The 27,719-nt window shown below is 42.5% G+C and overlaps 1 protein-coding gene and 1 pseudogene across 2 annotated transcripts in view; both read left to right on the forward strand.

The window, feature by feature from the left end:
* Positions 1 to 27,719, forward strand: part of ABCC2 (ATP binding cassette subfamily C member 2) — a 65,197-nt gene that overhangs the window by 5,014 nt on the left and 32,464 nt on the right. For both annotated transcript variants that reach the window (XM_043597234.1, XM_043597233.1), the window contains exons 3-13: positions 11,030 to 11,155; positions 13,339 to 13,473; positions 13,700 to 13,807; positions 14,254 to 14,309; positions 15,468 to 15,702; positions 17,783 to 17,943; positions 18,749 to 18,926; positions 22,608 to 22,862; positions 23,940 to 24,005; positions 26,573 to 26,710; positions 27,231 to 27,377. In XM_043597234.1, coding sequence (XP_043453169.1) covers positions 11,030 to 11,155; positions 13,339 to 13,473; positions 13,700 to 13,807; positions 14,254 to 14,309; positions 15,468 to 15,702; positions 17,783 to 17,943; positions 18,749 to 18,926; positions 22,608 to 22,862; positions 23,940 to 24,005; positions 26,573 to 26,710; positions 27,231 to 27,377 — 1,605 coding nt within the window. The remainder of the gene's footprint in view (positions 1 to 11,029; positions 11,156 to 13,338; positions 13,474 to 13,699; positions 13,808 to 14,253; positions 14,310 to 15,467; positions 15,703 to 17,782; positions 17,944 to 18,748; positions 18,927 to 22,607; positions 22,863 to 23,939; positions 24,006 to 26,572; positions 26,711 to 27,230; positions 27,378 to 27,719) is intronic.
* Positions 11,164 to 12,224, forward strand: LOC122493129 (annotated as a pseudogene).

Below are 27,719 nucleotides of genomic sequence, written 5' to 3' on the forward strand. Positions count from 1 at the left end.
CTTTTTTGTCCTCTACCCTGAGAGTGACAAACACAAATTAGATTGCTCTTGAAAATTTCAAAATAACTGGTCTCTTCTCTGAACAGTCCGAAATATAATTCCTCACACAGTAAAACGTTACTTCTTCTATGAGAACCTTCTTCTTGGCTTATTCTTCAACTTGATTTTATTTCTCCATTTCCTCTTCCACCTGCTTTTGGGCTATTTCTCTCTGACTTTCCTGAACTGTCTGCACTTGTCTGAAATAAGTCAGATTGCTTGACCAGGGTGGGAGATTCTACACATTTATTTGTTTGCTTAAATGTGCATTCTTACTGAAAGGACCTGATGCACAGTAGGTAATTGAATGAACTGAACTACAAAATCAATGAGTGAATGAGCTCATATTCAGACCCAGGGAAACAAAAGAGGAATTTGGTTCTGGAGTTTGTGGAAATTCTGAGGTCAAAGCAAGATGTGCAGCAACAGCAAAAATAAACTTGGTGTTGACCCAGTGAAACATGGAAATCATCTTTAAGTGATTGCATAATATAGCATAGAAGATTGCCAGGCTTGTTCTGAAAAGTTTCAGAGAGCAGGATCAAGACTAAGTGGGTGGAGGTTATTCCAGGGAAGCCCACTTTGGCTAAATATATTAAAGGACTTTCTGATAATACTAACTTTCTGAAAATAGAATATACTGCTGGGAGTTATATTCCCTGAAAATACTGACACTGAAGCTAGACACTTATCTTCCAGGGAAGTGGTAGAAATAGACATGTATAACGAATAGAAGATTAAACCAGAGTGCTTGTCATTCGTAAAGCTCTGGGAAAAGGAGGACCTTGCAAAGATGGAGAGATATTAAATATGGCCAGACTACTCTCCTTTTCTTTCTTTCTTTGTTTTTAATACTAGTGAGATTGTGTCTCTTTAAAGTTTAGTAAACTCCGTGTGTGCTTGAAGCTCCTCCAATAAATCAGAGATCAGGGACAAAGACCACTTAAGGACATGGTAATCATTATAAACAATGATAATATTTCCCTGATCTTATTTAGTAAAAGTGTGCGTGTACTTCTGATTATAAAAACAATGCATGGTTATTGTAGAAGGTTTGAGAAATAGGAAGAAAATTAAATCTATCTATAATTGTTATCACTCCTATTAATTCCTATTATACTCCTATTAACATTTGGTATGTTTCCTGCCACTCTCTTAAAAAAAAATGAAAAGCCGAAGTCTCTTTCTCACCCCTCTACCCTCCAGTATCATTCTGTAGAGGCCTTCATTTAAAATTATTTCGATGGTTATCTCCATATCACAAATTATGTGTTTATACCTGTATTTCTTGATTTATCACCTTCAAAAAAGACCCATTTCTGTCCTCTGTGAAAGACAAGGAATTTGGTTGACTGGCCGTACCTTCAGCTTCCTTTTTCTTCTTCTTCCCTTTCTCTCAGTCTTCTCATTTTGTATGACTGTTTTCAGTTTTTCTGTTGGTTACCTTCATTTCTAAAAATAATCCGCCATCAATTTTAGATTCTACATCTTGATGCCCCTTTTGTGTAAAATGAGAGAATTAGAAATTAGAAATTAGAAATTTCTTGGATATGGAGAACATCCTCAAATGAAATTTTCAGAGAGCAACTCTCCTTGCTTTCTGACATTGTTCTTCTGGAGATGGAATGCTAGCTTCAAAACAATTAAAAAAAAAAACAAAACTCTGAAGGTGTTGCTATATTTTCCCCAACATCCTGTGCTACTGAGATAGAATTCTTCTCATTTCTTGTTATCCTCTCTAGAAGCTTTTATCCTCTTTACTCTTTATGTCCTGAAATTTCACGAGAGTCTGTTTACATGGGTCTTTTTTCATTCAGTGGGTTCTACACTTTCAATCTAAAGACTCGTGTCTTATCTCGGAGAAATTTTCATACATTACTTCTTTCATTTCCTTTCCTCCAATTTTGAAATTCCATCTTTTCAGAACTATTTTTAGGTGGATTTTGAACACTGCAATGATTTTCCTTCTCAACTTCTCTCTCTCTTTTTAAATTTCTTTTTCTTCCTTCACCTAAGTTCTAAGATATTCCCCAATTTTTTCTTCCAGTCATCGTAACGAACCTTTATTTTCACAATCATAGGTTTGGTTTCTAAGAATTATTCTTAATTTCTGAATATAGGGGCGCCTGGGTGGCGCAGTCGGTTAAGCGTCCGACTTCAGCCAGGTCACGATCTTGCAGTCCGTGAGTTCGAGCCCCGCGTCAGGCTCTGGGCTGACGGCTCGGAGCCTGGAGCCTGTTTCCGATTCTGTGTCTCCCTCTCTCTCTGCCCCTCCCCCGTTCATGCTCTGTCTCTCTCTGTCCCAAAAAGAAATAAAAATGTTGAAAAAAAAAATTTAAAAAAAAATTTCTGAATATACTTTTTTTTTTAATGTTTATTTATTTTTGAGAGAGGGAGAGCAGGGGAGGGGCAGAGAGAGACAGAGACACAGAATCTAAAGCAGGCTCCAGGCTCTGAGCTATCAGCACAGAGCCCGACGCGGGGCTTGAACTCATGAGCTGTGAGCTCATGACCTGAGCCAAAGTCAGATGCCCAACCAACTGAGCCACCCAGGCACCCCTAGCTTTTATTTTTTTTAAACATCAACCTATTAATGGATGCACTGTATTCTCAAATCTCTCTTAGTACATTAATTTCAAAATAATTTAAAATCATTTTCTCTTTACTTAATAATTTATTTTATCCCAGAATCAGTTGTTCTGTTTAATTATCTTGGCTATCTTCTTTGCTAGTATTGGCTTTTCTCAACTTTCTTATGGTTATTAGCATTCTTTGTTGCAATTATAAGTGAGGGACTAAGTTAATGAATGTATGTGGCTGGAGTAGGTCCCTCTGCCGTTATGTAAGTCAGCTTCCCCAGCTGCCCCTTCTTGAGGGCAAGACTGCCTCTGAGTCTGAGTCAACTGGACAACTGTGTGGACCTACTGGCTTCTCCCAAGAGCAGTAGCCTGTGCTGTACCGAATGAAGACTGTTTTACTCTGGGGCACCAAGATACATACTATCTTGCTACCCCTCCTCAGGAAAAGCATTCCGTTTTTTTTTTGTTTTGTTTTTTAATGTTTATTCAGTTTTAGAGAGAGAGAGAGCATGTGCGCACCAGCACGCAAGTTGGGGAGAGGCAGAGAGAGAGGGCAACACAGAATCCAAAGAAGACTCCAGGCTCTGAGCTGTCGGCACAGAGCCCGACTTGGGACTCGAAGTCATGCACCAGAGATCATGCCCTGAGCCGAACGCCAATGCTTAACCAACTGAGCCACCCAGGCGCCGCCCCCCCACTTCTTTTTCATTTTTGTTTTTAAGCATTCCATTTCTTTGGAGAGTACATCTGTTTTAGCTTGCTTAGGAGTAGTGGTGGCATGTGGGGAAATAGGTTCTACTTATATAAATGGGTTAGAGAAAAAGCTTAGGACAGAAAGCTGCTACCACGTGGTAAAAGCACCCCAGGTTAGCTAGTGAGATATTGTAATGGAAGCATGAGTAACTTGTTATAACACCTGCAGGAAGTTACTTTCCACTGAACACCAATATACTATTGTACTTTGATCACAAACCACTTGCCGCCTGCCCCCTGACCCTTTGCTTCTTACACACACAAGTTAACGATTACTGTCTGATTGTTCTCTCCACTTTCACGTGTGTAAGATCTTGTTTTCTTCACGTTCACCATGTGGGTAATATCTTGTGAGCTCAATTAACACAGAGATGAAACCCCTGTTCGGGATTCTTGTCTCCTCCCTCCTCCCCTCCCCCCCCCCCCAACTAACCCCTCTCGTATTCAGTTCTTCGTCTGCTCTCTCGCTGGACAAGAAAGAACTCCAGACTCAGCCTGCAACAGTGGCAAATACAGTTGTCAGTGGATTTGTGATGATTTGCAAGTGGGGGAAAGAAGGACATGCCTGGCGTAACTGTACCAGTTCTGTACACAGAACTTCAATTAGGACTGTCATTTCTGTCCTTTTTCCCAGTCTTACTCTAGGCGGAGGCTGACTATAGAGAATAGATTTCTATCAGTGGGAGACTCACCTGTGAGTTGCACCTGTTAGCTTAAAAAATAAGGAATTTATTATCTTACAGAACAGGAAGACCAGAGGTAGTGCAGCTCCAGGATTTATTACTTTAGAGACTCAGCAACCTCAGCAGATGGCTGATTATTTTCATCTTTTTTCTGATTGCCTCAGCTTGTTGAACCAATTATCAAGCTAGCATGTGATTACAGGATGGCTGCAGCAGCTCCAGGTATCACACCCTCCAGTCAGTGTCCAGAGGCAGATAAAGAGATCAGATGCCCCTATGTGTCACTTAAAAAAATTAGCTTTATTAACATATAGTCTACATACCATAAAACACACCTGTTTAAAGTATACACTTCAGTGGTTTTTAGAAGACTCACAAAATTGTGTGCCCATCACTACTGTCTAGTTCCAGAATAGCTTCATCACTCCAAGAGATCCAGGACATATGAAGCAGTAACAATCCATTCCCTTCCCCTCCCTCCCCTCTCCCCTCTCCCCTGGCAACTACTAATCAACTTTCTATGAAGTTGCCTATTCAGAACATTTTATAGACATGGAATTATACAATATGTAGCCTTTAGCACCTGACCTATTTAACTTGCAAAATGTTTTCAAAATTTATACATGCTGTAGCGTGAGTCAGTAATTCACTCCTTTTTTATTGTTATTATTATAGGAAAATACATAGAATGTGAAGTTGACCATTTCAACCAATTTAAAGTGTAAGATACAGTAGCATTAAATACATTTACAATGTTGTGCAACTATCACCACTCTTCAGTTCCAGGACTTTCCATCACCCCAAGTGGAAACTTTGTACCATTAAACAGTCACCCCACTCTGTCCTACTCCCCTTATCCCCTGGAAACCTCAAAGTTGCTTTCTGTCTCTATTTATGCCTAGTCTGGATATTTCCTATATAAATGCAGTCATACAATATATAGCATTTTGTGTCTGGCTTTTTTCATTTAGCATTATGTTTTCAAGGTTCATCCATGTTATACACCTATCAATACTTCATTCCTTTGTATGGCCAAATAATATACCATTGGATAGATTTCCTATATTGTGTTTATTTGGGGCGGACATAGGTCTTCAATTTTCTTAGGTATATATTAAGAGTCGAACCGCTAACATATGGTAGCCCTATGTTTGATATTTTGAGGAAATGACAAAATGTCTTCCAAAGTGGCTGCATCCTTAAACATTCCTGCCAGCAATGTGCGAGGGTTCTAATACTCATCCTCACCAATAATTGTTACTGTTCATCTTTTCAGTTATAGATATCAGAGTAGGTGTGAAGTGGTATTTTACTGTGGTTTTGATTTGCATTTCCCTAATGATTAATAATGTTGAGCATCTTTTCATATGCTTTTTGGCCATTTGTATACCTTTTTAGGAAATAAAAAATTCTTTAAATCCTTCGTCTATCTTTTAATTGAGTTCTGTATGTTTTGTTGCTGTTGTTGTTGTTGAGTTGTAAAGAGTTCTTTATATATTCTGGATCTATGTATCACATTTATCACTGAGGGAAAAAAACTTCCCCAGAGCCCCCACAAACTAGTCCCCACAAGCTGTTCCCCAGTTCTCTTTGGCCAGAATTGTGTTGCAAGCCCATGGCCAAAGCAATTACAGGCCAGAAGAATGGGACCAACATGATAGGTTTTAACTCATCTCATAGGGTTGGAAATGGGTCCAGCTTCCAACAGAGCTCCCAATTGTTTGAGTAGGCAATTTACCAGTCAGGCCCAAATGGGAAACAGGTGGCTGAGGGAAAAAAGGATCACGTGAGAAGATTGTATCTAAAAGGGGACCTGGAGCTTAGTGGCCAATTGTTACCACTCTAGGCTTGTAGGGGCAAGAACAGAGGGTGAATCCCGGACAGACAGAAGGTACAAACACAGCGACCAGTAATGTCTGCATCAGGCTCCTCTTTCACTGCTGCCTTTTCTTACATGTTTTGGGCCATGGTTTTCTCTGCTCTTTTTCTTGTCACTATTGACATGTTTGCTTTTTGTCTTCTAGAACTTTTCTGGTCTACTGAGCTTACCCTTCTCCATTCATATTCTCAGTGCTGTTACGGATTTACTACGTGCTAATAGAGCAGATCAATGGAATGGAGAAGGATGGGAGATAAATATACTAAATCTGGTATCTTGAACTGGAAATTCCTGTCGTGTGTGTGTGTATTATTTTTTTAAACAATACATATTTATTTTTTCACATTCTAGAGGATAAAAGTCTGAAATCAAGGTGTTGGTAATGTTGGTTCCTTCTGGAAGCTCTGAGGAAGAGTCTATCCCATGCCTCTCCCCTAACTTCTGGGGACTGCCAGAAATCCCTGGCATTCTTTGACTTATAGCTGCATGACTCCATTCTCTGCCTGTGTCTTCCATGCCTATGTGTCTTCTCCCATTCTCTTATAAGACCAACATTTGTCATTGGACTTAAGGCCTACTCTAATTCAGGATGATCTCATCTCAAGATCCCAAACTTGATTACATATTATGCATATTTTTAAAGCATAATTAAGCTCATTGCATATGCAATTTCATAATCTATGCTTTTTGCTTAAGATGATATAAAAAGAATTTCCCATTGTTATTAACGTTATTCTTAATTTTGGTGACTACTGTAGGAATGCTTACAACACTGACTCCACCTTTGGTCCTTCACCTTGGGCTCGTCTCTGGTGCACAGGTGGCACCACTTTAGATAACTACCCTGTGACCTCACCATCATGCTCCTCGCTCCATAAGAGCTGGGGATTAAGGTCCAGGTAGTTGCAGAGAACGGGGAGGGAGGTGGTAGAGAAGAGCTGCGTACCGCCCGCTAGTCCCTGTCTGTAAGTGATTACCCTGAACGAAATTCTGTGTGAATGGTATAGAGTGGCTTCTTTTGCTTTTCAGTATTAAAGTGCCTTTTCAGGCTGAAGGATGCACTACTGACCCTCCTCCACCCGCTGACGATTGGTGTGGTTTGCAGGCTACCGGAAATGACCCCAGCGTGGGTAAAGGGGCTGTGCCAGGGGAAAGCCTGTCCTCAGGGGAACCCCAGGTTGGCCAGCTACCTCCATGTGAAGAGCCTTGGCCAGGTTTTTTGAGCATTTTGGATAAGCATGTGAGTATGGGGCTGTCCTGAAAACGCCCCAGGGATTGTCAGATATCCTGTTTGCAATGGTGGGGAAAGGAAACAGAGATAGTGAACGAGCTATTTTGCTGGTAGCTTGGCAGTTGATCTGTGCTTTGCGATAGGCCACAGACTGGGAATTAGGAATAAGGAAGAGAATTGGAACAGACGAGAGAAGCGTTGGCTTTGGAAAAGGATGAATGAGCCACGTTTTCCTCTAATGCAGACATTAGGTCTGCAGGATTTCAGGGTTAGGAGTAGAGGTTAGAAATAAGATGGCAAAGATGCATGGGCACAGACCACGGTGTACCCAAGTGAGAGCTACTCTGTCTCAAGAGACTTGTGCCCCCAAAGCATGGGATCCCTGGGGTGATGACTTCTCTGGCAAGGAAAATGTTATCATGGAAAAGGAAAAGGATTTACGGGCAAGCCCTCTGATTCAAACAAAGACCTAGGCCACTCTTGAGCCTGGGGATGATGGAGAAGGAATTCCTACTAGTCAGAGAGTGGCTATGAGGGCATAATCTGCAAGTGAATTAGTGGAGCTAATGATCTGGTTTAAGCAAAAGTGGGCATGTTGCGACTGTGAGATATTGGAGGACAAGAGACCCCTGGGGGCATGGTACAGGACTTTAGTATCTGCCCCTATGATAATCAACCCAGTGCTATAGTAGCTGCTATGGTGGCTGGCTTAAGTGAAGCTAGAAGAATCTGTCATAAGGGAAATCAGTTAGTTATTTCTAGAAGTTCAATAAGAATCTGTTTTCTGGGGCACCTGGGTGACTCAGTCAGTTAAGCATCCGACTCTTGATTTTGGCTCATGTGGTGATCTCTTGGTTTGTGGTATTGAGCCCCAAGTGGGGCTCCATGCTGAGAGCACAGAACCTGCTTGGGATTCATTCATTCATTCATTCATTCATTCTCTCTCTCTCTCTTTCTCTCCCCTCCCCCGCCAAAAGAAAATCTTTTTTCCTTGTAACATGGCACCATTGGAAACATTTAGTTGTATTATCAAGGCCTTGACTGGAATGTCCTATTTGAGAGAGACCTGCATAGACTCCAATATGTCCAGACAGCTTTAAGGAAATAAGGTTGATTTTATGGAGCCAATGAATGCCTGTTGGGAAAAAATTGGCCTGGTACCTTGTTTACAGGGTTCCTGGGAGCCTTACCAGGTAAGGAGGAAAGGTCACTTCCTAGCAGTTTCATGATATTTTGGGGGCCTCAAGAAGAGGAAGTAACCCAAATCCATAGGTATTGCAGGGGAGTCTAATAGCAAGTATCTTGGCCTTGAAAGGCTGTTAACGGCTCAACCTGAAATTCCTTATGAAAAGTTCCAGCAAACCAGATTTAAAAGAACTTAAATGGCCAGCCACTGTTCTTGCTGCACTTATGTAAACAGGCCAAGTTTGTTAAAACTGGACTTGTTCTATAAACAAGTTAGTCTTAATTTGGCTACCTTTGATGGTGATTTCGGAAAGGAAAAAATGTTTCAGTAACAAACCTTTATGGTTAGATTCCTTTCTGGTATTACCTTTATGGTATTAGATTCTAGTTCTGATTAATCGTCCTTGAATATTTATTGTTTACCTATAAAACTAGCCTGGATCATGAATTCTTCTGGTTTTCTTGTATATCTGGTTAATTATCTACCTGGTTGTTTACACACTGTGGGCCTAACTTTGAAAGCCCACCTACAGGACCACCTCCTGAAATAAGACCACTCACTGTTTAACTGAACTGACCTAATTGACCTTGTTATGAAATGTAGAATAAGATGCTAGGCACAGAGCCCAATGCGGGCTCAAACCCATGAACCCTGAGATCATGACCTGAGCCAAAATCAAGTTGGATGCTTAACTGGCTGAGCCACCCAGATACCCGAGAATCTGTTTGCTTTTCAGTGACTACGAACAATGCTGTTACTTGGGTGTCCCATAACTTATGTCCCCCATGTGATAGAAATCTAGGTGGTTTTTAACCTGCTGTCATAAGCAGTGCTGCAGTAAATAACTTTGTACCTATGAGTGTGTCTGTAGCATGAATTCCTAGAAGTGAAGTTACTGGATGAAGAGTATATGGGCTCAAAGTTTTTATATATGGTGAAAATTAACCTCCATAGAGGTTTTTCCTCAGTCCCACCAAATTTTTATCAAACTTTTTGATATTTGCTAATCAGTTACATGAAAAATTGCATATTGTTATCATTTGAAATTGCACTAATTATCAGTGAGGTTAAACATCTGTTCCTGTGCTTAAAAGCCATGTGTGGCTTTTTTTCTTCAAATTTTCCATTCTATGCCCTTTGCACTGGACTGTTTGTTTTTGTTTTAAATTGCTTTGTGGGAGTTCTCTATAATGTAAATTGTCCTTTTTGATGTGGATTGCTCAGTATATTTCTAATCAGTTTGCGAGCGTTTAATGTATGTGAGCCTGTGGCAGGGTCTGCTCTTTTTCCTTGGCCTGAGGAGCTGGTTAGTATTCCCTTCACCTGACCTAAAGTCATCCTTGACTGGGGGCTGTAGCTCCACCTTTTGCTCTATTTTACTCCCAGGTCACCTAAAGGTAAACATAAATGCTTCGAAAGCTGTTGTGTTTTTCCAGAAAAAAACCCACAGCCTCAGGTGAGGAGAGCACAACATCATGTATTAATCTACTTGAGAAATACATTCTCTTTATCAACATGTCTTTGACTTTATGCCTTGCTAAATAACAACACTGGTCCTACTACAGATGGATTCACCTCCCTCCTTGGTTGGTTTTCATTACAAGCAGCCCAATATCTCTGCCTGAACTATTCTGGATGAATGAGACATGGGAATGAGTAGGGATAGATGGATGGGAAGGGATGCGGGTAGAAGAGGGTACTAAAGATCTTCATTCTGAGAATGAGAATTGCTACTTCCTCAGTGGAAGTAGTATTTTTTTCATTCTGATGGGTGGGGGTGATTCTTTAGAACAATACAATGTGTATGATGTCCTGTGAACTCATAGGACAAATATTGATTGGCTTGGAGTCTTCCTAGGGTGACATAGTCACACTCCTTTGCAATGTTAACTTCAAAGGTTATATGGGGAAGAGCTGGGGAATAATAAATAACCAAGGAAAGAAAATATGACCAAGGAAACTAGAAATCCCAGTTGGGGTAGGGGGATTCCCTTTTCAAATCTATTTTTATTACCTATTGTGTAACAAATTACTCCAAAACTTAGCTATTAAAAACACATTTCTTCTCTCAGTTTTTCCGTGGGTCAGAAATTTGGGAGCAGCTTACCTGGGTTCTGCTTTAGGGTCTCATGAGGTTGCAGCTGACATGCTAGAAGAGACTAAGGTCATCTGAAGGTTTGAGTGGGGCTAAAGCATCTAATTCTAAGATGACTCACTCACATGGCTGTTGGCAAAAGGTCTCAGTTACTTACCAAATGGATCTCTCCATAGAGCTACTTGAATATCCTCATGATGATGTTGGTAGCTTTCCCTGAAGTAAGTGATCTGAGAAAGAGAACGAGGAAGCCATATTGTGTTTTATGACCTTCTAGCATATTCTACTCTTTAGAAATGAGTGACTAAGCTCACAGTCAACAAAAGGGGTACCCAGATCTTTTTGAAGGAAGATGTCAGAATTTAATATGAACAGAGTTTAAAATCACCATACTCAACATTCCTCAAAAACCGGTCCTAGCATACAATGATCTTTATTCCATTACTTGAACTACATGTATTCGTTGATGCCAGTATTACTTACATGTTCTCTGAATCACTGCATACCCTCTTTATTATCTTTATCAGGAACCATTCTATTCTAAAGAATGATATTTTCTTAACAGTGGTCTTTTTCCTTCTCAGGTGCTTGTTGGGTTCCTTCTTATTCTAGCAGCCATAGAACTGGCCCTTGTACTCACAGAAGACTCTGAACAAGCCACGGTCCCTGCCATTAGATATACCAATCCAAGCCTTTACCTGGGCACATGGGTAAGGCGTATCCCCACTCCTGCCCTGTTTATCCTCTCCCTATTCATAGTTATCTGGTTGAAATGTACTCTTTTGGAATAAAACTAAGTCCAGTTTCCTCTACCTCTTTTGAGGGGCCTATGATGAGGCAAAACTTGTTTGTAATGGAGTTGAATCAAATTTTAGCTTTTCATATTCTTTTGAACACTAACTTCTAGATCCTTTTCCCTAGTGTAAATACTAGCTCTGATGACAAAGGTATGTACCTTATGCCCTCCTATCTTTCCATCTAATAATTATACATGAGCGAGTGTCAGTCTGGCCAAGGCAGAGACCCACACTCTGGTGGGTGCAGGAGGTCAGCACCATGACCCTGTTCTACTTCAGGAATGGCTTTGCCCTGGGCTACTTCCCCTACTTCATCACCTACAAGTGTAGTGGCCTGAGTACAATGCCTTCTGGAAATGTGTGCAGGCCAGGGTCACCCACCTCTTCGTGCAGCTGTGCAAGATGCTGTTTCTGGCCACTTTTTTTTCCTCACCTGGGAAGGCGGCATGTATGAGTTCACTGGGGAGTTCGTGAAGGCCAGCATGGATGTGGTAGACCTGATAGGCCTAAACCTTGTCATGTCCCAGAATGCAGGCAAGGGGGAGTACAGGTCATGGGTGCTGCCTGGGGCTGGGCCACCACCGTGCTCATTATGTCCCGCCACATCCCCCTCTGAGTGGGAGCCTAGGGCACTGAGTTTGACTGGAAGAACATCCAGAAGAGCATGGACTCCAACATTAGTCTGGTCCATTACATCGACACATCCGCCCAGGTCTAGATGATTGCACGCTATGACCTGTACCACACTTTTCAGCCAGCAGTACTCCTACTGGTGTTCTTTAGTGCTACAAGACCTTTGTCATAGAGATCTTTGTCCACCTCTGTTCCCTGGACAGCTGTCCAGCCCTCAGCACCCTGACCCTGTATGTTCCTGTTGTCAACGTGCACTCCTAGGCTTGGTGTCCCAGACATTCACATACCCATTCCCCTGCCTCCAGGTTTCAGTGAAATAAACAGTGTTTCAGAAGTTAAAAAAAAAAAATAGTTATGTAAATGTTATTCTTAAATTGACCAATAGTCTTATCAATGGATCGTTGAGTCCAGGGTTGTTTGTATAAACTTGATAACAGAAACGGCTATTTCTCCTACAGGCTGTTTTTTGGGGGAGGCCTGTGCAGTGTTTGAACAACAACTGAATTAGTTGCCACCATTTTTTAAAAGAGGAAGATGCCACATAACTCTGTGGATTTCTAAACTTCCTTGGAAAATCAGCATGCCTGGCACTTAGGGGCGTGTGTCCCCATAGGGCAATGGTCAGCTGGCACTGAGTGGCAGTCATCCCTGATAGATTACACATCTGCTCAGCGTAGTTTTCACCTTTACTTCACTCAGGAATGAACATGGCCTGGCCCCTGCAGGCATTATTGTTTGCTACCATTGTTATAAAACAAGAAGGGTGTAGGCATGGTGTGCTGGAGCCCGCTCACAGGGCCGTGTGCATCTCTTCCCGACGCTGTTTAGTGACTGTATTTTGGGGCTTGACATCTACCATGGTAGTAATCTCTACACCACAAAAATTAGCAAATGCTACTAATCGTGGCTTTGTTTTCAGAATGCTAGTTTACACGTTCGGCACAGAATCTAGGAAACAAACATTTAGTTATATTTAAGTGAGTTGTTACAAGGCAAGTGTTTTTTTTTTATTATTATTACTTAGTTTGATATTATTAGAAAATCCTATAGACAGCTTGCACTCGTCCAGCAGAATCTGCCTCCCCAGATGGACTACTGTAGTGCCTGACATTAACTTCCTTGGGTCTTGAAAAGACTTCTCTGGCTCCCAAAGTAACTCTATTAAGTGCAGTAGAGGACCCTCTGTATTCTTGGCTAACTCCCCACCCAAGTGTGGTGAACAGACATAGGGGTGGGGAAGGGGGTCCCAAGGAGAGCCCTGAGCCTGAGGCCCTGAAAGAGGAAGATGGGTGGTATCAGGGAGGAAGTCTACAATTTGGCATTGTGTATTTTCTGCTTGGCCAGATTAGTTATAACAATCTCCTCCTTTGACCTACTGCTCCCTTGTTCTCTGGCCTCTTTCTTGCCTCTTGTCCTCAGTTAGTGACCGTATTTTTCAGAACTTGATGTGAACTTCTCTCTAGCTCCTGGTTTTGCTGTTCCAACACAGCAGACTATGGTGTGTGCAGAAGGACTCTTGGTTCCTGTCCCTATTCTGGATTCTCTCAGTACTCTGTGGTGTCTTCCAGTTTCAGACTCTGATCCGGACACTCTTAAAGGTAAGGAGGAAAGAGAGGGTGACACGAGGAGGTAGAGGTGAGCACCTTCTAAGAGTAAATGGCATACAGTCAGTTGAACTCTGGGATAGAATAGGGGAATTTGATGATAGGTTTTAATCATGAACATTGACATATGGGACACTTAGACTTAATTTGGAAAAAGGCCCATTTATTTCTGGTTGGTTTGTTTGTGTTTGTTTGTTTGTTTGTTTGTTTCCCCCCATAGGGCAACAATTCTAATCTGGCTTACTCCTGCCTGTTCTTCATCTGCTATGCGCTGAACGTCCTGATCCTGATACTTTCAGCATTTTCAGAAAAAGATGACTCCTCAAATGTGAGACACTAAATATGCCTACCTCATGTAGTATTTAACTGGATGGTATCTTGACACCTATAACTTCGAGATGCCCAGGGTTCATGGAGGACACATGAGCCCACAATATAGCAACGTGGACCATTTATGGCTTAAGGAAATAGAGTGACTAGCATGTGGAAATACTTTTATGTGCGTGGAAATACTTTGACATTGACTCGCCAATCTTTAGCATAGACAATTCATCATATATCTATGCCAGAAAATCTGATTTTTACTAATGACTTCAGGGTTTCCAGATAAATCTATGTTGTCCAGTCTACTTCAGTATTATATCTACTTTTTAGCATAACATTATATCTATAAAAATCAGTTTCTGATTATAGAGTCCCAAAAGTTCCTGTTTCAAATTGAATTACTTTTTGATTTTTTTTTCTTTTTCTTTTTTTTGTGTGTGTGTCTCACAGAATCCATCATTCACGGCTTCATTTCTGAGTAGCATTACCTTTAGTTGGTATGACAGGTAGGAAATGCCCGGAGTATGGGCTGTCTGTATCCCTACCCCTTCATTCTTCTGAAAGTGATGGAAATCTTAATTTTAAAAATGCTTCCTGAGGCCTCCATTTCTCCTCTTAGAGTCCAAGAATGTTAATGTAATGGATCTATTTATTTCAGAGGATGTGGAGGAGAGGGTGGAGGGGGATTTCCTTTTGATGGTCTGGGGGTTCCACAGGGAAAAACAAAGGACATTAGAAAAAAGAGGCAGAAGGACAAGAAAAGGAGAATTTGGGTGCAGGCAGTGTGGCATGATTTGGAGGGTAAGGGGTAAAATAGCTGGGATACCAAAAGATCTGGAGCCTTCTTGGCAGGCTCTTGAGGTCTATGAATCCCTTCTCAAATCATGTTTTAAATGTATAACGTAAAAGGTATAGAGTTACAAAGGAAACCGAATATATTCAAATATAATCACTTAAATATTAAAAAAAACACAAATTTGTGATGTAGTAACATAAGTGCTTCTTCAAGAATTCATTAAATGACAAGATCTAGTGATGGGGCTAATCATGATCACAACTTCAAAGTAATGATGATGTAAATGAGCCATGAAAACACTGTGATGTCTCTTGGTGTCCAAGGCACAGGCATTCTTTTTTACAACTGTTTGGTAGCCTACGTTCATGTCCTAAGGAAAGGCTAAAATTCAGTTAGAAGCTAGTAAAAATAAAGATATAATTTATTTTGTATCCATGTCCTCAAATACCAGGTTGATGGGCCCTGATCTAGGGAGACTGTATAGAGGAGGCCTCCAGGGCTGCTCAGTTCCTTAAGGGCAGCATGAAAGCCCCTCAAGGAGATTCCAGAGTGGCAGAGAGGCAGCCAGTGTTTGAGGAGGAAGGATGGGGAGGAAGTGATGCTCTTTTGGCTTTTAATTCAGTAGTGCCGCCCCTCTTTCCCTTCTCCTCATCTTCTTCCATGTTCCATCACCTCTCGTATCTGTTTTCCGCACTCCCCACTCCTCTGCCAAGTTCAAAGGGCCAGAAGATGGGGCAGTGGCCCTCTTCCCATCCTCTGCCCCTCCATCTCTGAACCAGGGAGCAGGTTTTGAAAGAAGCAGCAAGGGACCTCCCCCTGCCCCGACTCCACATGTATGGTCTCAGCCTATGGGTCACTCTGGTTCCAGCATTGTTCTGAAAGGCTACAAGCAACCTCTGACACTCGAAGATGTCTGGGATCTTGATGAAAATATTAAAACGAAGACACTGGTCAGCAAGTTTGAAAAATGTATGGCAGGAGAGCTGCAGAAGGCCAGGAAGGCAGTCCAGAGACGACGGCGGGGGAGAGCACAGGGGAACTCCAGGGACAGGCTGCATGGCTTGAACAAGAATCAGAGTCAAAGCCAAGATATCCTTGTCCTGGTAACTTTCCCATGAGTGTCTGTGTGAGTGTGCTTTATGTCTTCAAGCAGAAGGGCATCAGTGGCATAGTGATTCTGTCCTTACATTTTGATAGCACTTTATACAGTGCATTTTATATTATCTGTAGTATTCATAATACTAATAATACCTTAGTGATGGAAACATTTGAGTATAATGTGCTATTCTCTCTCCTTTTGGGTATGTTTGCAATTTTCTATTATGTGTCTTTAAAAATAGAAAAATAATATCTTAGCATTACTAGAATTTGCACCTTGGTGGGTTTTAACATTAGGTAATTTATTCATTTATTTATTTACTCAACAGTATTTATCAGTACCAAGTAACAGAGACTATTTTGGGCACTGGGCATAAGGAATGGCCTGAAAGAGTCCTCTTTAGATAGCTGGAAAATAAATAATAAACCAATACATATTACTCCTTGAGAGTAATAAATGCTATTAAGAAAATACATTGGGGTGCCTGGGTGGCTCAGTCAGGGGAGCATCTGACTCTTGACTTTGGCTTGAGGTCATGATCCCAGGGTTGTGGGATCAAGCCCCATGTTGGGCTTCATGCTGAGTGTGGAGCCTGCTTAAGATTCTCTCTCTCTTCCTCTGCCCTTCCCCTGCTTCCATGCTCGCTCGCTCTCTCTCTCTCTCTCTCTCTCTCTCTCTAAAAAAAAAAAAAAAAAAAAAGAGAGAGAGAAAAGAAAAACAAAACATGTTAATGTATTTGGTGTGAAGTGACTTAAGGGTCCTAGGAGAGACTTCTCAGAGGAGCTGGCACTTGAGCAGAGACCCAAAGTCTGAGAAGAATCCACTTGGGGGATCATCAGAAAGAAGTGTAATCCAGTCCAAAGGAACAGGAATGTGAGGCTGAGGGAAACACACTTTATTCAGAGAGCTTCAAGAAAGTTCTGGGGCATGGAGGGAGAGGCTGAGCAGGCGGTGAGATGAGCTCAGGGAAGTGGACAGGGACTGAGCTGTGTAGACGTTTAGGGACCATGGTTAGGAATCTGGGTTTTATTTTACAAAGATGGACAGCTAGGGGAAGGCTTTGAGCAGAGGAGTAACGTGACCAGATTTATACTCTTAAAAGCCCATTTGGGCTGTTGCTGGAAGAATGGATGATTGGGGGGCAAGGGTGGAAGCTGGGAGGCAGGCGGGGGCAAAAGAGACTGATCAGATGGGATCTCAGTGACAAAATTACAAGAGGATGTCACTGGTAGAAAAACCTGGAAACTGAGGCTGAGAAGCTGGAGTTTGGGGCCTGATGGGACGCAGGAGAATGTAATAAAGAGGCCAAATCATAGGAAAAGGAAGACACTGGCAAGTGAGTGGTAATGCCCCATGTATTAGATTCCCGGGGCTGCCCTAACAAAACACCACAAAATTAACACAATCTTTTTGTGTCACAGGTAGAAAGCTAGAAGTCTAAAATCAAAGTATCAGCAGGGCCATGTTTTTTCCAAAACCTGTAAGGGAGAAACCTTCCTTGCTTCTTTTACCTTCCGGTTTTGCTGTCCCTTGGCTTGTGGATGCATCACCCCGATTTCTGCCTCTGTCATCACATGACCATCTCCTCTCTGTACCTGAGTCTCTTCTCTTATGAAGACACCAGTCATATTGAAGTAGGGCCCACCCCCTCTTGACTTCATCTTCACTTGATTACATCTGCAAAGGCCCTATTTCCAAATAAAGACACATTCTGAGGTACTGGGGATTAGGGTTTCAACGTATCTTTTGGGGGGACATAATTGAACCCACAACAACCATAAGTGACAGAAAAAACCAAAAAGACTTCTGAACATCAAAAAAACATACTGTCACCCTTCACTCTCAGGATTACCCTCCAGGCTGCCACTTGGAGTCTATTCTTTGTTTTTATGTGGTATTCTCACCAGTTTAGTTGCCTGGTGAGGCGGCTGAAAGGGTGGATGGTAACCAGGCAGTGAGAAGACCAAAATCTGTACAAAGAAGGTGACAGGACTCAGAGGCTTAACACTCTGGAGCTGTGCGGTGCAAGACAAAGTTTTACACTACATAGCCCTGTGGGCACTGTTGTTTGGTTTTATACCTAGGAAGATGTTAAAAAGAAAGAAAAGTCTGGCACTACAGAAAACTTTCCCAAGGCCTGGTTGGTCAAGACTCTCTTCAAAACTTTCTACGTCATATTCTTGAAGTCCTTCCTACTGAAGCTGATGCATGACCTCCTCATATTTCTGAATCCTCAGCTGCTGAAGTGAGTCCTGGGCCTTCCTTATCCTTTCAGGACCTCCTCTGCCTTTTGCTTGTCCCTTGTATATGCACGCAGGGGCTTAATATTAAATTCCCATTTTTTTAAATGCTCATGATAGCCTTCCACCTTGCAGTGCTATGTTCATGAAAAACGCAAGGCCATTTTCAAGCTCTAAAATGCTGTATCTTTTGGCCTTCCTCTTTTCTACATCTCTCTCCTCCTAGGAAGCCAGATACTAGTTAGGGGCTCTTGTAAACAGAACTGATATAGGAAGAGCCATGCCCAAGAGGTGGGCAGCAAATCGAACACAGACTTGTACCTAGTGTCTGTAACTCCATCTCTCCGGCCACTGCCTTCGGTGGGAGGGTCAGGTTAATCATGACAAGACTTCACAGTCTGCCAGAATCTATGGGATGAGCTGCCCTCTGGGACAAGTTCTAACTCCTGCTGGATACTTTTCGGGCTTGCATAGTCCAAGAACGAATCCGTTTATCCCACACGACGTCTTTTACCAGGGGCTGGGGGAAGAATGGGCCAAAGCATAGCAATGGCAGCTGTAAGTAGAGTTTCTCTCATTAACCCTGTTCACAGCCATGGCTCATCAACTCTAAGCTGTCACTGCTATTCCTCCAAGCAAAAGTGAGAACAGTGGCATAACTGTGGAGTTCAGGTCTTCCAAAGGCATTGGAAAATGCTGGTCACTTCTGTTAACTGCGGGGCATGGGTAGGGTAGCTGGCTCTGGCTGAGCAATGTGAAGGGTCCTTGGAGACCTCATGAGCATCACTTACATGGTTTTTGTTTTGGCAGATTGCTGATCTCCTTTGCAAATAACCGAGACGCGTATGTGTGGGTTGGATATCTCTATTCGGTCCTCTTCTTTGTTGTGGCCCTCATCCAGTCTCTCTGCCTTCAGAATTACTTTCAACTGTGCTTCATGCTGGGGACAAGTGTGCGGACAACCATCATGGCTTCCGTATATAAGAAGGTAAGTGGATTGTGTCAGACCTCACCGCAGAAAATCCCCTTAGTAGGTGTGAGCACTTATCCCAAGATTAAAAAAAAATTTGATGGAAATGCTAGCTGACCCTTAACACTTGGTTCTGACTAACTAGATAGCTTCCTTTAATTGTTCCTTTGAAAACTGTGAAAAGCAGATTCACAGACAAAGGGTGTATGTGTTTTGGGGACATAGGGAGATACTCTCCAGAGGAGAGCTGGTAAGCTGTCCCCTGCCCAGGGTCTGCCTTTCACCCTTGAAGGCTTGCATGCCTGTCCCTCTCTTCCTGCCTCTCCTGACAAAGTGAGAACACCTTGGAAAAGAATGTAAGATCAGGGTGCTTGTATATGGCAGCACATATACTAAAATCAGAAAGAATGTAAGATCAGAAAAGAAGATGGCCAAGGGCAAACTCTTAAAACCACCAACATTTAAACTGGGTATTACATGAAGCTGGGTTCACAAGACTTGGTGCATCCATCTCAGATTATAATGTTGCTATAGACTAGAATTCTCTATGGGCCAGGACTCTGTCTCCCTGACCCACTTTTGCCTAGAGACTGATTTTTCTAACCTTTAGCATCTGACCACCCCTTCTCTGCCCGACTCCTTCTCTCATTTTATAAATACAGTCACTTTGGTTACTGAGTTCTGCAGACTTGAAATTTTCCATTTCCTTATGATGATTTTGCGAATCTTCTAACACGTTGCTTTTAACATTTTTCTTTCTCAGGGCAACTGTATTTTCCTTGTGTCCTAGATGCCAAGGTGAAATCTCATTTCATCCCTGAAAATAGAATCAATAATATCTCAATAAAAAAATAAAAAATAAATAAAAAGGATTGAAAATAGAGTAGTTACAGTCAGTGACTACAAGCCTGAGGAGAAAATTCAGAAATAAGGAGATAGGACTTCTTATAGAACAGAACATTAAACATCAACTGCCTTTTCTTCCCCTCCTTCTTGTACCACTAGAGAGTTCCATTATAGTGATTTCTCTTTCATAATTCGTGCTTTTCTCCTTTGCATTTGTCTCTTAAAACCCATGTGTCACTGTCTTCCCCAAGCAGATGTTGACTCACCAAGAGGCCCAGACAGGTGAGGTGCCTGGGTGGCTCAGTTGGTTAAACATCCAACTTCAGCTCAGGTCATGATCTCACAGTTCGTGAGTTTGAGCCCTGTGTTGGGCTCTGTGCTGACAGCTCAGAGCCTGGAGCCTGCTTTGGATTCTGTGTTTCCCTCTCTCTCTGCCCCTTCCCTGCTCATGCTCTGTCTCTGTCTCTCAAAACTAAATAAACGTTTTAAAAAAAAAAATAAAAAGGAGGGGCCCCTGGGTAGCTCAGTCTGTTGAGCATTCGACTTTGGCTCGGGTCATGATCTCACAGCTTGCAAATTCGAGCCCCGCATCGAGTTCTGTGCTGACATCTTGGAGCCTGGAGCCTGCTTCAGATTCTGTGTCTCCCTCTCTCAATCTGCCCCACCCCCACTTGCACTCTGTCTCTTTCTCTCTCAAAAATAAATAAACATTAAAAAAAATTTTTTTACGTTACAAAAAAAAGGGGGGGGGGGGAGAGAGAGAGAAACCCAGACAGGTAGTCCAAATGTCTTTAACCCAGAAGTCTGGTCAAGTCTTTTGAATTCCTGAATACCCTCACACTGGGATTGGTCCTCCCCCAATTTTTTTTTTTATGTTTTTAATTCTTTTTTGAGAGAGAGAGGGAGAGAGAGAGAGAGAGAGAGAGAGAGAGAGAGAGAGAGAGAGAGAATGTGAGCAGGGGAGAGGCAAAGAGAGAGAGGGAGACACAGAATCTGAAGCAGGCTCTGGGCTCAGAGCTGTCAGCACAGAGCCCAATGCGGGGCTCGAACTCATGAGCTCTGAGATCATGACCTGAGCTGAAGTTGGATGCCTAACCAACTGAGCCACCCAGGCACCCCATGTCTTGCCTCAATTTTTAATCCCCTTATTTCTTCTGGAGATACTGGATTTCTGTTTGCAGGATATGAGGTCAATAACCAAGCTGTCTCAGCCATTTTTATGAATGTACACTTTTACAATTGTGTTGACTCATTCCCACTATTTTTGATTCTTAATATATTCCAAGTTTACAACTGTTACAATCCACAAAGAATTTTTAAAATGGTGATTTTAATAAGACTTTCATTCAAGTTAATATTGCTACTAAAATAGAATTTAAAATTGACTTTTATATGTTTAGGCAGTGCTTCATTTATGAAATGTTATAAAACATTTTTTTCATATCCATTATAAATCCATGGCCCTGTGAAGGAACAGCATTATTTACAGAGAAGTAAGGATTAGATCATTTCAGTGCCTATAATCACACAGCCAGGACTTGCCCTCAGATAAGGGCTGTTGGGACTAAGCCAATGTCTTTTCTACTGTATTGAGATTTATTGAGAATAGAAAAGTGATGACCTTGAAGGGCAATTTGTTTGGTTTTTTGGTTTGGTTTTTGTTGGGGGTGGGTTGGCATATTTGGCATATTTTTGCTTTTCCATACTAAAGGGGAGGCATAGCAGTGAACTGATTTCTCTAGAACGTTGGTGGCCTAACGTTTGGGGGAACGTCCCTCATTTTACTGTATAAACAAGAATCTTGTTATGTTCCAAAGAAATATGTCTTGTGGATATGATGACAGTACAGCTTCTAGGGAAGGGGCTGGAGGTGGATCCCTGGAACTAACCTTAGCCCATACTCTATCTTTAGAGGGCTTAGAAGGCTCTCCTTCCTCCAGGAAGATGTAGTGGTATGAAGAATGTTCAGGAGGTGGTTTGGTGGGCATGGTGTGAATTGGTTTCAGTGCCCCCACCCCAATCCTTGGCAAGGTGCATTTGTGTAAGGCATTGGTATAAGTAACAGACCTGTGGACGGACAGTAGTCTTTTGGTCTCTCTAACATGAGAACGGGGGCCCATGCTGTATGAGTCAGCATCTAGATATTGCCTACAAATTCCTGACCATAAACAAATGGTTTTGCTTCAAATGCGTGAACCCTACAGTTTTCCTCTTCATTCTAAGATCTCTGTCCTTGGAAACGGTTGCAACTTCTTCATAAGAATATGACTTCCAATAAAACTGCCACGTCAGAAGTCTGCACGGCCAGAATCCACTCATGATTCTTGCCTTCCTTTTATCCTTCACTATCTGATTCCCTACTGTGTGCCATGTGATACAGGAGTGAAATGAACAGATGTAGCCTTTGTCCTCCCGGGTTCGCATCTGGTGGAGAAATAGAAAAACAATTACAGTTCAGTGTCACTACCGTAATGACAGAGGTTAGTCCAGAGTGTTATGGGAGTACACAGGAGGGGTATCTACCCCAAACTCTGGAGTCCAGGGAAGTCTTCTCAGAATAAATTCCATCTAAACTGACACTAAAGAATAATTAGGAATTTTCTGAGCAAAGAAGTGTGTGTGTTGGGGTGGAAGTGCTAGGGGGTTCAGGGAGGTGGGAATAGCCTGAAAGGGTAGTCAAAAATGAGAGAACACTGTCTGTAAGATTTGGAGGCAAGAAGGCCTAGCCTCTTGGAAAAGTTGTGTCCATATGGAGCCCATCCTTCTAGTATGTTCTTACTTCCTGAGTTTCCCTTTTACTCCCCATTGTTCTTGGACTTATCCACAGATCCCAATTCCAATCTTTATCTTTAGGCGCTGACCCTATCCAACCAGACCAGAAAGCAGTACACCGTTGGAGAAACTGTGAACCTGATGTCTGTGGATGCCCAGAAGCTCATGGATGTGACCAGCTTCATCCATTTGCTGTGGTCAAATATTCTACAGATTACTTTATCTATCTCCTTCCTATGGGCAGAGCTGGGACCCTCAGTCTTAGCAGGCGTTGGGTTGATGGTACTTCTAATCCCAATTAATGGGATACTTGCCGCCAAGAGTAGAGCTGTTCAGGTAAAGAAACCGAGTCACCCTGGGGAGATCTCTACACCCTTTTCAAAGTCTAAAGTCTTTTGCTTACTCTAACTCTTGGGCATTTGGGCAGGCAATGCTAATGGAAGACTTTCCACCATCCCAAATGACTGTGGCTTTCTCTGGATTCCCTTCTCATCTTTTGAGCACCGTTAAGGTTTATATACTCCATCTTCGTTCATGTTAGATGGTAGAGCCTGATTGGAGAGGGGAGAGCTTCCCAGGGACCCGGCACATAACTCTCCCACCCTGCTCTGCTGGACTGTTCTTCAAGTAGTGATTATTGGCCCTGCTTCTCTGTCATAGCAATACAAACCAATCATGCAGAGCAGACACATGAGTGACCCAGACATTACGCCTAAATCCTGGCAGTCATCCCTGCTCCTACCAGGTGGTGGGGCTCCATGCCGATAGTCCTTTGCTCTGCCGGAAGTCATAGGTTGGGTGGATGGACTCAATGGTGTACATGATCTATTCATGCATTCACTTTGCATTCCTTTAGTCCCAAATAATTACTGTTAAAAGATTTTCTGTACATACTATTCTGGGAATATGGCAGCAAATTAGACAAAGCTCTTGCTCTTATGGAGCTTACTTACATTCTATTTGCAGTGGAGAATCAGGCCATAAACAGAAGTGAAGAAGAAAACTATCAGGTCATGATAGTACTATGAAGAAAATTAAACAGGGTGAGATGAGAGCAAGTGAATGGGTGGTGGTTTTAGATTATGGGGTCAGGAAAAGCCTCTGTGAGGAGGGTACATGTGAACTGGGCTCTGAATAGCATGAGCCTGACTGTGCAGGAGGAAGCCTTGGGAAGAACAGCCTGGGAAGAGGCACAGGCAGGCAAACCTGTGGGGGCAGAAGTGAACTGGGTGTAGTTAAGGATCAGAAAGCAGATGGGTGTGGCGGGAGCATCCTGAGCAGAGCAGGCAGGGATGCATCTCATCACCAGGCACCCATGTGACAGCCACAAGTGCCATCACTAGGACCTAGCATCTGCAGCAACTCTGGACCCTCTTACAAGGAAGTGTGTTTTGTTTGACTTTTTCCTGGCAGGTAAAAAATATGAAGAATAAAGACAAACGTTTAAAGATCATGAATGAAATTCTCAGTGGGATCAAGGTGAGAAGCCGAGTACAGGTGGCCCGGGTGTAAAATGCCAGCAGCAGAGGGTTCTCAGCCTTCAAAAGGCCTGGCAGGGCTTGCGGGTCCCCCCCCCCCCTTCTGGGCCTGTGGTGTGTCCCAGGACTCCCAACCCCTGTTAGCAGGTCTCCTGCTTCTCCTCCCAGTGGTCTCAGGCCCTCCTTCAAAACTTCATTTCTCTTTATTTACCCTAAATGGTTGCTTTTCTTCTCATGTTTTACTGTCAAAATTGTCAAACGTGCACACAAGTGGAGTGAATGATGAACCCCATGAACCCCCATGGACTTCTCACCTAGGTCTAGTAATTATCAGCATGATCTAGTTTCATCTATGTACCCACTTCATGCTCTGCTAGATTTTTTTTAAAGTTTATTTATTTATTTTGAGAGAGTGAGCACGAGAGAGCAGGGGAGGGGCAGAGAGTGAGAGAGAGAGAATCCCAAGCAGGCTCTGCATTGTCAGCAAGGAGCCTGATGTGGGGTTCCAACTCATGAACTACAAGATCATGACCTGAGCCGAAATCAAGAGTTGGATGCTTAGCTGACTGAGCCATCTAGGCACCCCTCTGCTAGATTATTTTTAAAGCAAATCCCAGATGTAGTATCTTGTATTTCACATAAATACTTTGTGTTTCTAAAAGACTTTATTTTTTTTTAACATAACCACAATACTATTATCCCACCTTAAAAAAAAATTAGTCATTTTTGGTACCATTAAATTTCCCCAGCTGCCTCAGATGTCATTTGTTTGCTGTTAATTAGTTGGAATAAGGATCCAAAAAATCCACACATGGCATTTAGTTGCTACTGCTTTTAATCTATAATTGACTCTTCCCCCTCCCCTTTTCTTTTTATCTTTGTCATGTTGGAGAAACTGCGTTGTCTTATTTCCTATATTTCTTATAAATTAGTAATCAGATCTAGAGGCTTGATTAGATAGGGGATATTTTTGTTTTGATTTTTGGTGGAGGTAGGGAGGACAGATACTTTCAGGCAGTACCATGTGCTTCCAAACACCAGCAATGGTGAGTGTTCGGGGGTCTAGGTGATTCACCCCTTATTAGGTTTCCTGCCACTCTTTCCCCCAGAGCAGTGATTTGTGGCTCTGGCAGCACATTTTGACCCCCAGGAAGTTTGACCCCCCCAGGAAGTTTGACTCTCAGTGAGGCTTGGGCCCTAATTCAAACCATTTAAATTAGACTCTCTGGTGTTGAGGCCTAGGCATACATAGGTTTTAAAGTTCTTTTTTTTTTTTTTTTTTTTTTTGACGTTTATTTATTTTTGAGACAGAGAGAGACAGAGCATGAACAGGGGAGGAGCAGAGAGAGAGGGAGATACAGAATCCGAAACAGGCTCCAGGCTCTGAGCTGTCAGCACAGAGCCCGACGCGGGGCTCGAACTCACGGACCGTGAGATCATGACCTGAGCCGAAGTCGGCCGCTTAACCGACCAAGCCACCCAGGTGCCCCCATAGGTTTTAAAATCTCCCCCAAGTGATTCTAATATGCAGCCAAGTTTGAAAACTGTCCTAGAAGTTCTTGCAGCTGCTGATCATTGCCTTGATCTATTATATCATTAGGAGTTGCAAAAGAGTGAAATTTGAATTCTATTATTCCTTTAGCATCAATTAGCTAGTTGGTTACACTAAAATAAAGTTTGTGCAGGACAGGCAGGAAAAATGCTGGTTTTTTCCCCTCTTTTGGCCAGCTTTCAAAATAACGCATTTCTTCCTGCAAAGCTTACCAGCAAGTTAATTTTTAATATATGTGTTGTTTTGAATTCAAGGATTTAAACATTACCCTAAATTTTTGAAAATGAAGCAGAGGCCTCTTTTAACTCTCTGATATTTCTCTATGCAGAATTCTGATATGCCTTTTTGCTAAATGTGGCAAAATGAAAAGGTAGCCCTGGCCCTGAGTCTCCTCTCTAATGCTTGCTAGCTTGGTAACTTTGGGCAAGCTACCTGGTATCTTCTGCCTCTTTCCTCTTCACTAAAACTGACACAATAATTCTGCAAAAGTAGGGGACTCTCCTTGGTTTTCCCAGAACTTTCTGGGCTTAGCATTGAAAGCCCCATGTCCTGGGCAACCTATTAGTTCCAGGCAAACTGGGACCATTGATCACACTAAGGTTGTTATAAGGATTAAGTAAGATCATGTGTTTAAAACGTTCTGTACAGGGATGCCTGGGTGGCTCAGTTGGTTGAGCATCCGACCTTGGCTCAGGTCATGACCTTGTGGTTGACAAAATCTCTGTGCTGACAGAGCCTGGAGCCTGCTTTGGATTCTGTGTCTCTCCTTTCTGCCCCTCCCCCACTCATGCTCTCTGTCTCAGAAATAAAGATTAAAAAAATTAAAACGTTCTGTACATAGTAGGTTTCTGACAAATGCAACCTACCTTTCTATAATCATACTTTATAATCTGGATTTCTACCCCCCCCCCCACTCCCCTATTTTGGAGAACCTATCCTAAAACCTGGGTAGATGAGATCTGTCTGGTGTCCTTTGGGGGCAACAGTGTGAGCTGTGCTGTTTTCTACCCTATTAGATCCTGAAGTATTTTGCCTGGGAACCTTCATTCAAAAAGCAAGTCCGTGAACTTCGGAAGAAAGAGCTCAAGAACCTGCTGACCTTGGGTCAGATTCAGACTATAATGACATTTCTCTTACACTTAAGTCCAATCCTGGTGAGTGACAGGAGTCAATGGACTGGGTCAGTTTCCTGAAGAGGAAGGTCTGTTCTCAGCAGACTGCCCAGTGCCTCTAGGCCTAACCCCGAAATCCTGGAAAATCTATCCCCCTCCTCAACTTCCCAAAGTTGCTATTCCTACCTGGTGCCCCCAACTCTAATTTCACCCTTGTGTACAATTTGGTCATCTGGCAGCCCAGAGTAAGTTTCCAGGATAATCAGCATGAATGTGGTAATCAGGAATGGTTTGCATAGGAGAGCTTCTTGTCTTCTTAAGGAGTTGTGTGGGTCTAGAGAGGGGAGGAACACCAATATAGGAGCCCGGAGACCCGAACTCTGGTCCCAGTAATACAATTAATTGACTGTGACCTCGGGCAAAATATTTCCTGTGTAACACAAGAAGGTTGAGATAATGATCCCTAAGGCTCCTTCAACTCTGATATACTGTGTTCCTGAAACTTAGCATAAGTGTTTGAACCCTTTTTAGAAATGAATTGCTCATGACCTTGCTTTTCCAGGTGTCTGTGATCACATTTTCAGTTTACATTCTGGTGAATAGCAATAATGTTTTGGATGCAGAAAAGGCCTTCACCTCCATCACCCTCTTCAATATCCTGCGTTTCCCCCTGAGTATGTTTCCCATGGTAATCACCTCCATGTTACAGGTGGGTAGAAGCCTTCACTGCTAACTGATTATCTCTGGTTAAAAGGCTTACATCCCAAAATGACTGCCCTATCATATCTTACTTCTCGCTTCTGCTGGTGAACTTTCAATTAGATTTGTTTGGTCTCTGGAGACCAAGTTTGATCTTAATAAAATCACAAGCTCTCTGAGCCCTAGTTTATCTGACTCTAAAATGAGAATAATCATACCAATCTTCTCTACCTCACAGGGAGACAGTGCCTGTGAAAGCATTTAGTAAGATTATGATGATTAGCTGATACCTGGACCGTTTCTAAGCCCTTTTCCCAGCCCAATTTCCCCCACATTTTACCAAGGCTCTTGG

This window comes from Prionailurus bengalensis, chromosome D2 (assembly GCF_016509475.1).
Source record: "Prionailurus bengalensis isolate Pbe53 chromosome D2, Fcat_Pben_1.1_paternal_pri, whole genome shotgun sequence".
Taxonomy (NCBI): Eukaryota; Metazoa; Chordata; class Mammalia; order Carnivora; family Felidae; genus Prionailurus; species Prionailurus bengalensis.